Genomic DNA, 15,966 nt, shown 5'->3' on the forward strand with positions numbered 1-15,966 from the left:
CGGTTAGATTTTTCTAGTCCAATTCCACTAATACATACTCATGATCAGGAATAATTGTGCACTGTAGCTGAATGCCCATTCCATCATGACAGCATGTACAAGAATGTTCAGATTGTCTTTAAAGTCTAAATTTCAGCTTTAGCTTATTGCGTGAGCCAGAACTGACCCCAACCTTAAACATCAACTAATATTCCTTCAATCTGATCACTTTGGTGGGATACTGAGTATGAATCTAAATTAACATATTAGCAATTGATATTTATCTCTGAGGTCTTTGAGGAGACTAACTGTATACCAGTGTAATATTTCAAACCAGATATATGAATTTCCTCCACCCATCTCTTTTCTCTCAGCTACAAGTCCTTCTTACCCAAGAAGATGCGTGACCGTATCCAGGACTACCACATTGTCACCCGGAAACGGATCCGCTACCGCTTCAAAAGGTTCATCCAGCAGTTTAGCCAGTGCAAAGCAACAGCCCGTGACCTCAAGCTCAAGTATCTTATCAACCTGGAGTCCCTGCAGTCCCTGCAGTCCACTTTATACTCGGAGTCCTTCCAGGTCAAAGAGCCCGCCGCTGGCCAGGTCACCATCATCGTCTCCGGGAACAACGGCATCCAGTGGAGTCGCAACAAACTCAAAGACTCAGAAACAGATCAGGTACATCCTCCTCTCCTCAATTACTTCCTCCGGGTGCAAACAGGTTGCTCTCCAGCACCTGTAAAGGTCTGTGAAAATAATCTCTGCTCATCAGTAAAGACTAAGATGCAGACATGCCTCCTCTGAACTGGTAACTTTTTTGTTTGTTTGTTTTGGATTCCTTCAGGACTACAACCATAAATGTTGCCTTGTATGTTGCCGTATCTTACAGGAAATAGGTGTACAAAAGTTGGGTACCTTCATATGATGTGCTACAAAATGCCCTTTTGTTCTGGGAAAATTGTAATGAGCTGGGGGGTTATGGGATATGAATGGAAAACAGGCTGAGTTTTTGGCACACAGAATGATGACAGAATCAGGTGAGCACGGTGTGTTTTCTGAATGCTTGCTTTCCTGGTGGGACCGGCTGTGAACAATAGAGGGCACTCTTACTCTGTGTCTACCCCTCCAAACCTGTGCAAAGTAGCCAGGAGTGTGATGCAGTTTCTCTTTCGCCCGTGTGAGGCTTCCGTTGGCAGTGGCCTGTAACAGCGTCGTGTCTGAGCCTGTGGAGCGCAGTCTGCCATGTCAGAGAGCTCTGGCCTGCTAAGCGTGGGAAGCAGGGACTGCTCTCAGCTCCTGTCGTTTTAAAAGTGAATGAACTCTTCTGAACCCATGATTTCACAAAAGAATCTGCTGTAAATCCCTTGTACAGAAGGTATTTTTTGATATTATATATTAGATTTTAGACAGTTACCTTCGCTTAATAAAAAAACATTGATTTATAAGTATCGGACAGCATATGATTATTATGACTGTATAGCGTATTTAGGTTACATTTAAGTGAGGTAGGTGGTTCTGATGCCCTTCGGGTGGCCAGGGAGCTGGAGTGGCTGATTAATTTCTGGGCTCATGTGCTCCAAGCTTTTGTGTCAGTGCTGGTCCCATCGATCTGTTCCAGCATGCCCCCCGAGCTGAAAATGGAAAGCGCGTGACCGTCACAAAGGAAGCAACGTCTCGGGGGTGGAAGCTCTGACTCTCTCTGAACTGCTGATTTGATCTGTTTATATTTAGAGAATCCCCAGGCTCATCTGGCTGCATTCCGTTCATCACAGGAATGAATAAAGAATCACTTGATGCAGTACAACGTGGCTTTGTGCTGGAGTTTTACAGATAACTGCCTCTGTCTGACGTATTCATCCGCAGTTGTACCCTACATTTTTATGCAGAACCCCTAGTTTGTGTGTGGAGTCTGGATGTTCCTGCTGTCAGTTAGCTTATGTTTGCGTTATTCGTTGTGTTCCTACCCTGATAAGTTGTATGAGGCACTCTGCTTAGCATTCCGCGTCATTCCTGCACTTACTCCGTCTGTGGAAATGGAAGGAAGCCACACCTTTGCCACTGGAATGAAAGCGTAATGAGATTACCTTATAAGTGTATGGTGCACAGTGCTGAACAGGTAGCACATGCAGCTGTGTATCTCATAGTCAGGTAAACAGCCCAATGTACCTGCCTGTTTTGGTTAGTTGAAGTATAGTGAGATTTCAATCAACTGTTCAATTGGTGCTTGCTTTGTTTTTTTCCCACATTCTGTCCTCATTATTACTGATGTTTTGTCTTGCTTTGTGGTCAGGAGCTACAGACATACTGTGATTTCCCAGAGGTCATTGACATCAGCATCAAACAGGCCTGCAAAGATGGCTCCAGTGAAAGCCAGATTGTCACCATCAATAGACAGGACAGCAAGACACTGGTACCGTATTTTCAAAAAAATCTGTTTCCTTATTTTTAGAAAGGTGCCTTGTGATGTCTGTTAAAAATATAGCTTCCTCATGAATAAAGTTCTTTGTAAATTACACAGTTGATTTTTCCATCTAGTGTGTAAGTCACATTTATTGTGAATTCTTACAAAAGAGTATGAGGTCATTACCTCTGTATATGAAAAGGGAAGTATAACTACCCTAGTTTTTGGAAGCCATGTCTGATCAAAGAATGCATGAAATAACTTCACTGTAAGAGCTGGCAAGTTATGGCTAGCTCTATAGCTGATCACACCTAGCCCTCTTCTTATTGTGCATGACTATAGGGTGATAATACCTGTAGTAGTTATGAGTAGTTATGAAGTAGTTATGTGACAGTATAGCAAAATGCAGTGTCCAGTGGTCTCAGTCTGCTCCTCTCTACCCTGCAGGAGGTGGAATTTGAGTCCCTTGCAGAAGCCCTGTCCTTTGTGTCCCTTATCGATGGCTACTGCCGGCTCACAACAGACGCCCACCATTACCTCTGCAAAGAAGTAGCTCCCCCTAGGCTCCTGGAGTCCGTTCATAGCTATTGTCATGGTCCCATCTCGTAAGTAATGCTCTGGTACAGTGACTTTCAGGCATAAGCACAGTTTTATATGCAGGATCTACAGATCAAGATGTTTAAAACTCGCTGTTCTGTATGTAGCTCAGCAGTGCTTATCTCCCTGTGTTTACCTGGCTTCACTTAACCTGTTGCTGTTCATCCTTTTGGGCCTTGAGGGATTTCCTTCTTATCCAACTCAAAGCACTTCCCACTTTTTATCTGAATGAATTCAGTTTGTCACCTGTGCAAACACAGCCCTCCTGGGGGATAGTGCAGAGAAACGGAAGAAAGGAAGAAGAATAACGAATAATGGCTTTATTATTTTTTTAGAAGAAACCATGACACATTCACTGCATATAAAAACATGTTGTTTATGCTTATGAAACTACTTTTGGACCACAAACCACCAGACATATTATGAATACAAATTCACACTTGTGCCCTCGTAAATAGCCTGGCGAAGAAGCACTCTGAAGCTCTCCCAAGTCTCAAACTAATCTTGTTTATAGTTCTATTAAAACGGGTCCCTGAGCTATGCAGTGATTGGCCAGATCATATAGTGTGGCACCTGGGGTCCAGTAAGAACAGTCTCTGCTAGCCTGTGCAGCTCTGCTGCTGCTGTACTGAGGGCTCTGTGATGCCAGGCTGCACTGCTCTTCTCCGGCCACAGGATGGAGTTCGCCATCAGCAAGCTGCGGCGCTCGGGGAACCAGCGAGGTCTGTACGTCCTGCGCTGCAGTCCCAAGGACTTCAACAAGTACTTCCTGTCCTTCGCCGTGGTGGTGAGTGCAGCCCGCGCACGGGAAGGGGGGGTTACTGTAGTGCATCATGGGAAGTCCTGCGTCACCACACCTGCACGCATTCTGGGAAATCCACTGAGTGGTGATTAGGCAGCCACAACTATGAGTTAAAATTAATGAAATGACCTTTTAAAAAGTCAGCAGCTGCCATTCCTGTGCAGTAGGCTAACGGTGCGCAGCAGACCTGACCCTGGGAAGCGTGCTGCGCTGATGCTCTCCTCTGCTCTGTGTTGCCCGCTGCAGTCGGACGGCGCGGTGGAGTACAAGCACTGCCAGATCGTTAAAACGCACACGGGCGAGTACAACCTGAGCGGGGCCAAGAAGAACTTCAGCACCCTGAGGGACCTGCTGCACTGCTACCAGAAGGAGACCGTGCGCTCTGACGGGATCATCTTCCAGTTCGCAAAGTGCTGCCCGCCCAAAGTGAAAGGTCAGGGAGCCTCAGCACAGCGCTCAGCTTACTGTGCTCTCCAGCCTTCGTCTTTGTCTTCCTGTGTCCCAGTTTTAATTCCTAAGCAGGGCCACCTCTGGCCTCTGAGGCCCTTAGGAAAGTTTGATTTGGGCCTCTGCCCCTTTTCTTATCGCGGCTATCGTCCCAGGGGCCCTAAACTTTGAAGACCATGTGGGATGGAGGGTGGGTACTTGTACTTGGGGACCAGGGTGGGGTCCAGAACCACCAACACAAACCCACCTTGCTAAGTTATGATTATAATATAGCTGTCTTGGGCTCTATCCAGTGACAGGGGCCCTGAAAGCTTTCCCATATTCACCCCAATATCTGTGGGCCTGTTCCTCAGTCTCTACATTCAGCAACTTCAGTAAACAGGGCTACCTGTTTTTCTGTTTAGACATAAGACTTACATGTGCAACTTACACTTACACATTCAGAAGCTCTCATTTCTGACCAGGAACAAATTATTTGCCTTCTGCTTTGTGTCTGCATATGGTGTTCTGCTCAACATTGTACTTCTATTCATCTAATGATAAGGAAAAGGATTTATGTAGTTACGTCCAACCATGATGGATGCTTGTCTTTTATGAGTTTGAGGTGTAATTTTGTAGAATTTTCATGGAACATGTGTGTTCTGTGTTCAGTTTTTTTACAACAGTTGCAATAAAGCAGTGTTTTTTGGTTTTTATATGTTTCTTGTAAGAATAACATTGATGCTTTGTATGAAGTTATTCATGAATTTTACACAGAATCGGATTTATGAACGACGATAAAAATTATTTGTTTGCATGTATATGTTTTTCATACCTTCATAGCATTAATACAATGTAGGATTATTGAATTGTGTCCTGACTGTGAAATATAGTCTTATCAAACCTGTTCTGTTTGGATGGAGAGCTTGTGATTAAGTATACTCCTTCCATAATTTTACTGCAAGCAAAATGGATAGATTTGCACACACGCCTGCACGCACGCACACATGCACGCAGGCACGTACACAGGCACATGCGCACATGCACACACACACTTACATACACAAAAAACTGTCGAACCCAGTCACCCTTAAAGTTATGATTATGTTTTGCCTAAAGTGAAGCTACTTACAGTGCTATATCTGGTTTAACATTGTAAGTGTTAATTACTGAAATGCTAACACTGATTAAAATTAACTGTGCATTGTTCTGTTCTTCATACAATAGCTTTTAATTACCACTTCGGGCATGTTCTCGGAAATAACATGAACTTTTTACCAGAAGCTTTCATTTCATAATTTCATGGAAAAAACTTGGAAATCCAAGTTTTAAAGGCAACTTTCAGGTGATTTTTTTTTAATGGGATGTGACAAGCATATACCACATTCAGTATCAATAATGAGTTAATGAATAAATATAATGTCTGTTTATCTTCTAGCTCCTGTAGTGTCTGTTTTTTTCACTCGTCTGTTTTCTCCATAGACAAGTCCAACCTGCTGGTGTGCAGGAGCAACCAGAGTTCAGAGATGCCTCTCTCGCCCTCTCTCCAGAGGCATAACATCAGCCAGATGGTGTTCCATAAGATCAAGAAGGAAGACCTGGAGTTTGTGAGTACTTATGCTTTCCCTATCCTCCCTCTCGGGAGCTCTGCTGTGTTTTATGGGTTTGGCCTGCCCAGCTCCTTACTTCCTGCTTCAGTACATTCAGGACAGCGCTGCAGCGTAGTGGTTGGGGACCTGGGCTTGTAACTGTGAGGTTGTAGGTTTGGTTCCCATCTTGGGAATTTTTTATTATTTATTTATTTTTTTTAAAGGCTGGAATTGGAGGGATCTCTCGATACAAGGCAGTTTGCCAGAGAAACCTGACAGCCCTTTATCAGGCATTTATCCTGTTCTGTCTGGTAATAAAGGTGTGAGTTATTGGGTTTTGGAATATTGTACCTAGGGAGAAATGCCTTTTCTCATTTACTTCCTCAGTTAAAATCAGAGAGAAATCTACAATTTTCAGTAAACATGACGTCTTGCTGAGAATTTGTTTTGTGTGTATTTCAGTGTGAGAGTCTAGGGCAAGGCACATTTACGAAGATCTTCAAAGGGATCCGCAAGGAGCTTGGTGACTACAGCAAGCTGTATGAGACTGAGGTCATCATGAAGGTTCTGGACAAGGCCCACCGGAATTACTCAGAGGTAAAATCAAGTGCCATGCATGCCTGCTTTACTGATTGTTCATAATTACTTTTAATTACTTTAATTACTTTAATTGTTCCGCAGTTATTTTAACGCTGATGAGTAAAACACTTGAGCGGTAGATTCTATAAACAGTTTTAAATTCAGAGAAATCTGTAATTCAGTTGGATTGTATATTAAGCATTTATGAACCTTCTTGCCGTAGGATGTGTACATTGTGTAGGGTACAAAAAGTGTAACAGCAGTGTTTTGGCCGGTCATTAACCAAGTGAGGGGTGGTATACTTGTGTCCAATCGCGAAGCGCTATATGTGACTTGGCATCTGTAGTGCTCTAACCCGGTTGTCCTCTTTATCCCCTCCTCAGTCCTTCTTTGAGGCAGCCAGCATGATGAGCCAGCTATCCCACAAGCACCTCTTGTTGACCTACGGCGTCTGCGTGTGTGGGGAGGAGAGTAAGTGCAGCTCCGCCCAACCGTACTGACTCTGCCTTGATTAAACCCCGCCTCCTCAATCACCCCTCTCGGTGTTCCGGAAGGTTCCCAAGTAGATTGAGAAAGTCCACCCATGACTTCCTGCCCATGTACCTCTTCTTTCTTTAATCTGTAACCTGATAGACAGGAGCCTGTGTACCTCCACCTCTCTTCTTTAATCTATAATATATGACTGGTAGACTGGAGGCAGTGCCTTCATTATGACCTTTTGCTATGTCTAAGGAAGCCAGTGGGGTTATGAGAGGAGGTTTTAGAAGAAGGTGCTGGATGCTGAAGTGTCTTTTCCCGCTCTGGGTGGAATGTTTGTCTCTGTGCTGGATGTGTGCCTTGGTACGACACCTTGGGATTGTCCCGACATGCCAGGTTCCCAGCTAAGCGGTCTGATAAATCTCATGAAAATACGGTTGGCTGTAAGATATTTGCTTGGCGTAGTAGCAGTGGTCCTGGCGAGCACTGCTGTATCATCAGTAAGCTGTGTTGGGGCAGGTCTCTCAGGCATGCTGGACATTATAATTGTTGCAGTCACCAGCTGCACTGATGCAGTAGTAAATGTGAAATATACAGGAACATGAACCGGGGCAATGAGGAAGGCAGCGTATGGATGAGCAGTGACCCAGTCGAGCTGCTCTCTGCTCTTCCGCAACCTCTGAATGACCACGTCGATTTGTCTTTTCGCAGGCCAAGAGACAGGCCATCGCTTCAAACTTAGTTCCACTGCTCCATTTTACGCCATGTTCTCTGTCCAGCTCCCTGATTATTTCAGTTAGTTATTCAAGTCCTCATGGCCCTTTATGTATCAGCCAAGCATGCACTGAAAGTCTCACTGCTGTTTTCAGACATCATGGTGCAGGAGTATGTGAGGTTTGGATCCCTGGACACTTACCTGAAGAAGAACAAGAACTCGGTCAACATCACCTGGAAGCTGGAGGTGGCCAAGCAGCTGGCCTGGGCCATGCTCTTCCTGGTGAGACTCGTCCTCTGGAGATGGGGAGGCACTGTTGCCCTTAACACATGCAGTCTCACTGCTTTTTCATATATGGGGCTGGAGCAAAAAGTGCTTCAATTTTCTGAGAGTATTTTGGGCTGGGTTCGTTCTCTGGATCACGGGACTAGTGGAGACATTGCTACAGGATTTGTTGAAGGTTTGGTGTGAGTTTCCAGCTTGTAGCTCATCATTTTTGTGAAGAAATAGAATAACATGGATATATTTACTCATTGATCCCACATGCTAAATTAAATTTCCCTAATCAGGAAAACCTTCTCAGTATATAAGTCTCAGTCATGACATATTTTCATCTATACCCAGTTATCTGTATGTTTTGGTCAAATCCCTGTTGTGTTATTTGTGCTGTCTGCTGCCCCCTGCTGTGGAGAAGGAAGGGAAATGGGGGCTCTGTGCAGATCGTTGGCCGAAGCTCCTTACTCTATAAAACTCAGCAGTTCTTTTCCTTTTTCGTCCAACAGGAGGACAAAAACCTCATTCATGGGAACGTCTGTGCCAAAAATGTCCTGTTGATCCGAGAGGAAGACCGGAAGACCAGGAACCCGCCCTTCATCAAGCTGAGCGATCCTGGCATCAGCATCACTGTGCTGCCTAAAGAGAGTAAGCTCTAACCCAGTCACTCACATATGACTCAAAAGAGCTGAGGATTACTCTATTATTCCACTCTAAATGTATAATAGTGCCCTAGTTTCATTTAGCTTTATGCCTTAAATTCATTTTATATGTTTCCTTTTTCACTGTTCTTCAGTGTTACTTTCATTGTTAATTCAATGAGGATTAGTGAGAGCGAATATTAAAACTGCTCGAAGGAGCATAGTGCTGGAGTGTTTGAAAGCACTGAGGTGACGTTTGATTGAGTCTGGATGTGGACTTGCTGCAATGCCTCCTCCTCTCGCAGTTCTGGTGGAGCGGATACCCTGGGTGCCCCCGGAGTGCATCGAGGACCCCAAGAAGCTGAGCGTTGTGGCAGACAAGTGGGGTTTTGGCACCACACTGTGGGAGATCTGCAGTGGCGGGGAGAAGCCCCTCAGCTCTCTGGACTCCTCCAAGGTGAGCGCGAGCCCTTCTGTTTACTCTGCGTCGCCGAGGGAACGGGGAGCTCGTCAGCGTTACTGTTTCAGTGCCGCTCTCTCTCTCTTTTCACCTCTTTCTGGTTAACCTTTTCTCATTCTAATTTTTTGTTTTTCCTGTCTGGCCTTTCTCTAAGCGACGCGTGTTTAGCACAGATATGAGGCGTCGGGTCTTTCGGCCGCCTCGTCTGTTCTGATGTCTGTACCCGTGGTTCCCTGCTGCAGAAGCACCTGTTCTACGAGGACAGACACCAGCTCCCTGCGCCCAAATGGACGGAGCTGGCCAATCTGATCAACAGCTGCATGGACTACGAGCCCATGCTCCGGCCGTCCTTCCGAGCCATCATCCGGGACCTGAACAGCCTCTTCACCCCCGGTCAGTTCACCACCCCGCGGTCACAAGCATCCGTGGAGCTCCAGCTTGGTCATTGTGAATGGCAGCATTTTCCTAAACAGCCTGATAGGTGTGCCTGGGGCTGGTATGTCATTGAGTTGATTCAAAGAAGTCAGATTCCCTAATGTACTTCAGCGTGCCCTGTGTTAAGTGAGCCCTGTGTGGATTTCCTACGCCATATGGTGTTGATATTGCCTGTACGCCCGCATGTTGTCCATTTGTTTTATAACAAACAGAATCAAATTGGTGAGCAAGAAATTGAGAATGTTTTTGTGCACGTGTGGGTGTGGGTTGGGTGGCAGATTGTTAATATGTCCTTTGGCTCTTTTTAAGTTATGCTGTGCTCCTGTATGTACTGTATGTGCGCAATGTACTCCACCCCTGGTTTTTTCCATTTCGCAGCAGACCCAGTTATTGATTTTGCTGGTTTCTCTGTCCTGGCAGGTTGTGCTTTATTTGTCCTTATGCCCCAGATTACACTGAGGTCCCACCTCTTCATCCTGAAACTTTATTTAATGAATATTTTGAATGTTCAAAAGCTTGACTTCTGAAGTGAACTGTGAGGGTCTGCTTCTGTCCCCGCCCTCCCCCAGACTATGAGCTGCTGGCGGAGAGTGACATGCTGCCCAACAGGAGCAGAGGGTTTGGGCTCACCGGTGCGTTTGAGACCCAGGAGCTCTCGCAGTTTGAGGAGAGGCATCTGATATTCCTGCAGCAGCTGGGCAAGGTAGCGCACGCATTTATGCATGTTTGTGCGTGTGCGTGTGCGTGTACGTGTGCGTGTGTGTGACTGTGTGTGTGTGTGTGTGTGTGTGTGGGAGGTGTGTGTTGGTAAGAAGAGCTGTAAGTGGTGGTGAGTTTCAGGAGTGAAGTGGTGAGTTTGTGAGGGCGTGTGAGCGTTTTGTGAGGGGCCTTGCAGTGCTAACGAGTGTGTGTCACTTCCCCTTACGGGGAGGGGTTTGGTTTGAGAACAGAGGACGTTGTAGTAGGGGTCTACGTGGTAGATGGCAGGGAGATGATGTCACAGGAACACTGACCAATGGAGTGCCTGCGTTTCTCCTGAGGGGTTCTTCCTGTGGACACAGATTATGTAGCTCGTTGATAGTGAAACACATTTGTCATTAGTCTTTTATTTATGGATCATGATACACATGCATTTTTCAATGACATTGAGACTAATCTCTCTCCATATCTTCCTGGTAGGATTACAAACAGAGTTGTCCTGTGGTTTACCGTTTCTCCTCAGAAACTCACTTAGTGATCTGTAATTATATGCAAATGGATTTTGGAACACTGATTTACAGATGTTCTATTACTGCTGGCCATTGGACCGATCTGTTTGTCCCTGAGTAGTGTAGGATCATCACGTCCGGGGGACTAACCCTGATTTGTGGTGCTGTCATCCCCCCCCCCAGGGTAACTTTGGGAGCGTGGAGATGTGCCGTTACGACCCGCTGCAGGACAACACCGGCGAAGTGGTCGCCGTCAAGAAGCTGCAGCACAGCACTGCCGAGCACCTGCGCGACTTCGAGAGGGAGATCGAGATCCTCAAGTCGCTCCAGCACGAGAACATCGTCAAGTACAAGGGCGTGTGCTACAGCGCGGGTGAGTGAGACTGTGTGCGACTCACATTGTGTTTCCAGACTCCTTTCCACAATGCTCATGTCCGTTAAACGGAACATTGCAGAATTTCACAAAGACAGTGAGAAATTTTCAGCCGTTGGTTGAGTGGTGGCCATTTTGACTGCCTCATTCATAACTTATAGTTCAATAGGCTTTAGTCTGTTATTTTTACATTTTATTGATTTATTTATTTTTGCCCTCCTCCCATACACCCCCTTCAGTCATTCAGTACACTGACCCTTGGTATTCAGAGCTGACAAACTTGAAATGGCCTAGTGCTCAGGGTCACCCCCCCCCCCCCCCAGAAATTATAACCATCACACATTATTTGCGATGGAATTTTAAAACGTGTATCGCCAGAAGCAAAGCAGGAAAGTGTTTGAGAATATTGAGGAAGCCGGGCAGATGTGATAAAGACGAACGAGCTCGTATTTCATTTTCTCCTTGTGCCCACAGGAAGGAGAAACCTGCGCCTGATTATGGAGTACCTGCCCTTCGGGAGCCTGCGAGATTACCTCATCAAGAACAAGGACAGGATCGATCACAAGAAGCTGCTGCACTACGCGACTCAGATCTGCAAGGTGCCGCTTTTCCCCCGTTTATTTCTGCTGCTGCCGCTCCCGGGCGTAAAACACCCACTCGCTCTGACGCGCTGCCGATTTACGCCGCGTATTCTCTTTCACCCCCCGCCATTTTGTCTCCATTAATCCACTGACCGAAGTGGATTACTCTCAATGTTTGGGTGAGCGTCATCGCATCTGTGACATGCCCAGATTTGTCCACATATCGGTGAAAGGGGAATCCCCCACCGTTAGTAATCCTCTGCCGTGTCTGTGCAGGGGATGGAATATCTGGCAACCAAACGGTACATCCACAGAGACCTGGCAACCCGGAACATTCTGGTGGAGAGTGAACAGAGGGTGAAGATTGGGGACTTTGGCCTGACCAAAGTGCTGCCTCAGGACAAGGAGTATTACACAGTGAAGGAACCTGGAGAGAGTCCCATCTTCTGGTTAGTTTTTTTTTTCCAGTGTAAAATGATACATATGGATGAAGACTTGATTGTTACAGGCTACATGGATGGTAACGTCCTAATAACAGCCTGTTAGGCCTTTAATGGCCTACTTTACTGCCTTTATTGCCAAAATGTCGACTGCCTTTTGCATTGGTATTTGTTTGATTTCCTCCTTGGCTATTTTGAATTTTAGTTTATTCCCCTTTATTAGCCTCTGGAAAACATTTATGCTTATTTAGTGTAATGTGTTATTTGCTTATAATGATGATTCATATGATGTGTTATTTAACTTAATTCTTTTGCCACCCATTTTAAACTCATAACATTTGGCATGCTCACAGTAAGATGCTGACTGCGTTTGTGTCCGTGTGTGTGTGTGTGTGTGCGTGCGTGCGTGCGCGTGTGTGTGTGTGTGTGTGTGTGTGTGTGTGTGTGCGTGCGTGCGTGTGTGTGTCCGTGTGTGCGTGCGTGCGCGCGTGTGTGTGTGTGTCCGTCCGTGTGTGTGCGTGCGTGCGTGTGTGTTTATGTTTGGCGTGTCACAGGTATGCCCCAGAATCCCTGACTGAAAGCAAGTTCTCAGTGGCCTCGGACATCTGGAGTTTCGGCGTGGTGCTGTACGAGCTCTTCACCCACAGTGACAAAGCCTGTAGCCCTCCTGCTGTAAGTCTCTCTGCCACACACACAGGATGTGTGCCAAACCAGAGGCTGTAGTGAATCTGTCAGACAGTGAAAGGTAAATGAGAATACCCTGAGCAGCCAGGAAGATTCACCTTTAGCCTTAGCCCAGCTCTGCTCTACAGTGAAAGGGGCTACTTTCTGCCAGGTTTTATTTTGTTGTAGCACTATAGGCATTTCTCTCCTGTAGTTTAACTCTGTTGTGACCTCTAATGCAGCAATGTCACTTCCTGTGGTCACTAAGCTACCCTTTACTCGATCCCGCCCCCAGGTGTTCATGGGCATGATGGGGAGTGACAAGCAGGGTCAGATGATCGTCTATCACCTGATTGAGCTCCTCAAATCTGGGAGCAGGTTGCCGCAGCCTGAAGACTGCCCTGCACTGGTAAGGACTATGATTTTGTGTGTGACCCATCCTGTGAATGACCCCGTGGTTATCCAGTGAAGGAATCCTTCACAGGCTCTTATTCTGAACCTGTTGCACTTCTCCTTTTCTTCAGATCTACAGCATGATGAAGGACTGCTGGAACAATGAGCCTTGCCCTCGGCCATCGTTTAAGAAGCTCGCCAACAGCTTGGACACGTTTCGGAACAGCATGGAGGGATGAGTTTAGGGCCCCCGTTGGGCTGCTGGAGTCGCTGGCTGGGAAGCATCCGGTGGTGCCCAACAGAGGACTTGAGCACCACCCGAGATGGCTGTCCTGCACGAGTGTGGACTGCTAACGCTGAATGTAAAAGGCGTCTGGCGCACCGGCGAAATAATATGGGGCTATCAAGGCCTTACTGAGTTTAATTTTGTCAGGTTTCCTGGACACATGACTCTTTCACAGGAGGTAGTGACTGAAGTGGTCCTTCGCCTGTCGAGTGATTAACTCTGAAACTTTGCCGAGGTTCATGGACTTGGTCACCTCAGCACCAGCCAGAAGTCTGAGAGAGCGTCTGAGGCCATCCAGCGGCTAATGATGTGGTTTATTTGTGAATCAGTTTGTTTTTCTCTGAGCATCATGTGATCTGAGAGTGTGATTTAAGGAAAAGGCACGAGTGAACAGCGCTGTGGAGCAGTAGAGTTAAGGGCTGTCATTTTCAGCGTTCTGCGTTGCATTTGTGTTCAATGCCTGTAGCAAGCAAGCTGGCAGTGCAAGCCAGTATGTGTGTTATGCTCTGGCACTGAAATGAACCTACTAGCTCAGTTTTGAAACAAGACTTGCAGAGACAGGAGTGTTTTTAGATGTTTATTCTTTTATGATTCTTTATGAGATGCTGTGACATGACCGTTGTAAATGTACAGATTGTGGTCGAAGGTATCATGCAAGTTCCTCCATGTGAAAAAGGCCAGACAGGATCATTAGTGTAGCATACATGAGTTGATAGTGTTAAGAAAATGAATCATTTGTATGTTTGTGTTTTATTTTTGCTTCTTTTTTTTTTTCTTTTTCTTTTTCCTGAGAGGGAGGGATCTCATTGGAGCTCCAACGACAGTAAGACTGGACATTCCGGCACCCACACAAGTGCCCCTCTGCCAGGAGAGACTGCCCATTGGCTGTTTCTCGCATTCAAGCAAAAACGTAAATTGTGGGAGGGTGGTGTGGCCCTGGCCTGCACCGTGGCTGGGAAGGAGCCGCCATTCCGGCTCTGTTTCACTGTTGCTCATGTGCCATCTCAGCTGTAGCTAGGCTTCATTAAAAAAAAAAAAGTACAAAAAGAGGAGAGTAATTTACTTATGCAAAATGTCTTGTTTTTGTTATAGTGCTTGTCTTCCGGCATTGTATGTTCTTACTGGCAGCACTGCTGGCCTTCGTACCTGATCCCCCCTCTTAAGAAAATCTCTTAAGTGAACATATTGTCTTATTTTTTATTTTTGTTGTTTTTATTTTATTTTTTACAAATAATATATGACCATGAAAAGAAGTTTTTTAAACTCTAAAAGTACATGAATTATATTTGAGCAGAATTTACCCACTGAATGTAAATGAAAATCTTGTTTTGAAAATATTGCGTAATTGCATGTAAAATACAAATATAATTTTGTAAGTAATTTTTGTGCAGGCCATGTCATAAATAAATGATATATTACTGCAACTAAACATGTTTTCAGTGCCAAAGTGTTTTTTGAACCTTAAGTCAATAACGCTGTGGTCAATTCTACGCATAAATCACAAAGTAAAAATAATACCTCTCCCTTCCCTAAACTACATTTTTTCCCGTCCACCAGTGTGTTTAATTTTCCTGTGTACGGGTGACTGCTCCATTAGTGTAGCACTGATAATTTACCTATATAAAAGGTTGAAGCGTCTGTTCAGATGAAACAAGAAAGGTCCGCTGGATAGATTCCATGCAAAAGCAGTGTTTTCTTAAGGTGAGTGATGTGACATGTTCTCCAGTCCCTTTTCATGATTCATCTTCAAGTCTGCGAGCCTCTGGTCTTGTTGGCTTCCAGACTGATTTCTACTCTTCTGGTTCTGTGCGGTTCTGTAGCTTAGTACTGAACCTGTGAGTCAGTGGGTCTTCTTATACCGCTGGCAGACACCGTTGATCCAGTGCAGTAATATTGAAGTGGTCCTGACTTGGGTTGGGGCACTGTATGTGCCCTCAGAAATACCAGCTGCCCGAACGCCTCTCGTGTGTTGGTTGGGGTTTGGCCACTCATGTTCCTAAGATGCATCCTTGCCACCTCTCTTGTCTGGCTTGCAATAATCTTGTGTCACGGGTAAACTCCTGTGTAGCCAGCAGAACCACAGCACTGGACCAGGAGAATTTGAATTTAACTGAGTCAGATTTTTTCCACACTATAGGCCATTATTGTACTGTAACCAGAACAGATTGGAGCAGAGGTCTGTCACTCACTGAGGACAGTTGGTAACCTCTGACTGATACAACTCCCTTTCCCACTTACCAGGAAATGTACTTCACTGAACACAAGTGTAGCCCATGCAAATGAGTGGTCTATAGTAATTGGATACTGAAATGTGGCTGCTCTAAAAATGAGTTAGACGGCTCTTTTGTGCACTCAGAATGCAAGTGGAACTGAAACTAGACTAGAGAAGTATGTGCAACATATTAATCCTAGATCGGTATATCCATTTTTATATGATTTTTTTTTATAATAGTTTGGAAATGAAAGTGTTATTGGATGAGCTGAGATATACTGAGGGAACCATAATGACAATGCATAGCAAGAACAATACCAGGCTTGGTAATATTGGACTTCATAACTCAATTTTCCCTTGGTGCAGAACTACTAATTATGACAAAGGCAGGTTTGTAATAGAAATGACCAATGCAATGGTAAATAGTTCCTGA

At 45.4% G+C, this 15,966-nt stretch overlaps 1 protein-coding gene across 3 annotated transcripts in view; it reads left to right on the top strand.

The window, feature by feature from the left end:
- Positions 1-14,750, top strand: part of LOC135240139 (tyrosine-protein kinase JAK2-like) — a 33,304-nt gene extending 18,554 nt beyond the window's left edge. For all 3 annotated transcript variants that reach the window (XM_064309444.1, XM_064309443.1, XM_064309445.1), the window contains exons 6-24: positions 354-660; positions 2,273-2,392; positions 2,831-2,988; positions 3,656-3,767; positions 4,029-4,215; positions 5,691-5,815; positions 6,260-6,394; positions 6,760-6,847; positions 7,723-7,850; positions 8,351-8,489; positions 8,788-8,939; positions 9,185-9,335; positions 9,947-10,080; positions 10,769-10,958; positions 11,433-11,557; positions 11,816-11,988; positions 12,534-12,651; positions 12,938-13,051; positions 13,167-14,750. In XM_064309444.1, the coding sequence (XP_064165514.1) occupies positions 354-660; positions 2,273-2,392; positions 2,831-2,988; positions 3,656-3,767; positions 4,029-4,215; positions 5,691-5,815; positions 6,260-6,394; positions 6,760-6,847; positions 7,723-7,850; positions 8,351-8,489; positions 8,788-8,939; positions 9,185-9,335; positions 9,947-10,080; positions 10,769-10,958; positions 11,433-11,557; positions 11,816-11,988; positions 12,534-12,651; positions 12,938-13,051; positions 13,167-13,274 (2,764 nt within the window). In that variant the 3' untranslated portion in view covers positions 13,275-14,750. The remainder of the gene's footprint in view (positions 1-353; positions 661-2,272; positions 2,393-2,830; positions 2,989-3,655; positions 3,768-4,028; positions 4,216-5,690; positions 5,816-6,259; positions 6,395-6,759; positions 6,848-7,722; positions 7,851-8,350; positions 8,490-8,787; positions 8,940-9,184; positions 9,336-9,946; positions 10,081-10,768; positions 10,959-11,432; positions 11,558-11,815; positions 11,989-12,533; positions 12,652-12,937; positions 13,052-13,166) is intronic.
- Positions 14,751-15,966: the final 1,216 nt, after the last annotated feature.

The sequence above is a fragment of the Anguilla rostrata genome, chromosome 14 (assembly GCF_018555375.3).
Source record: "Anguilla rostrata isolate EN2019 chromosome 14, ASM1855537v3, whole genome shotgun sequence".
Classification (NCBI taxonomy): Eukaryota; Metazoa; Chordata; class Actinopteri; order Anguilliformes; family Anguillidae; genus Anguilla; species Anguilla rostrata.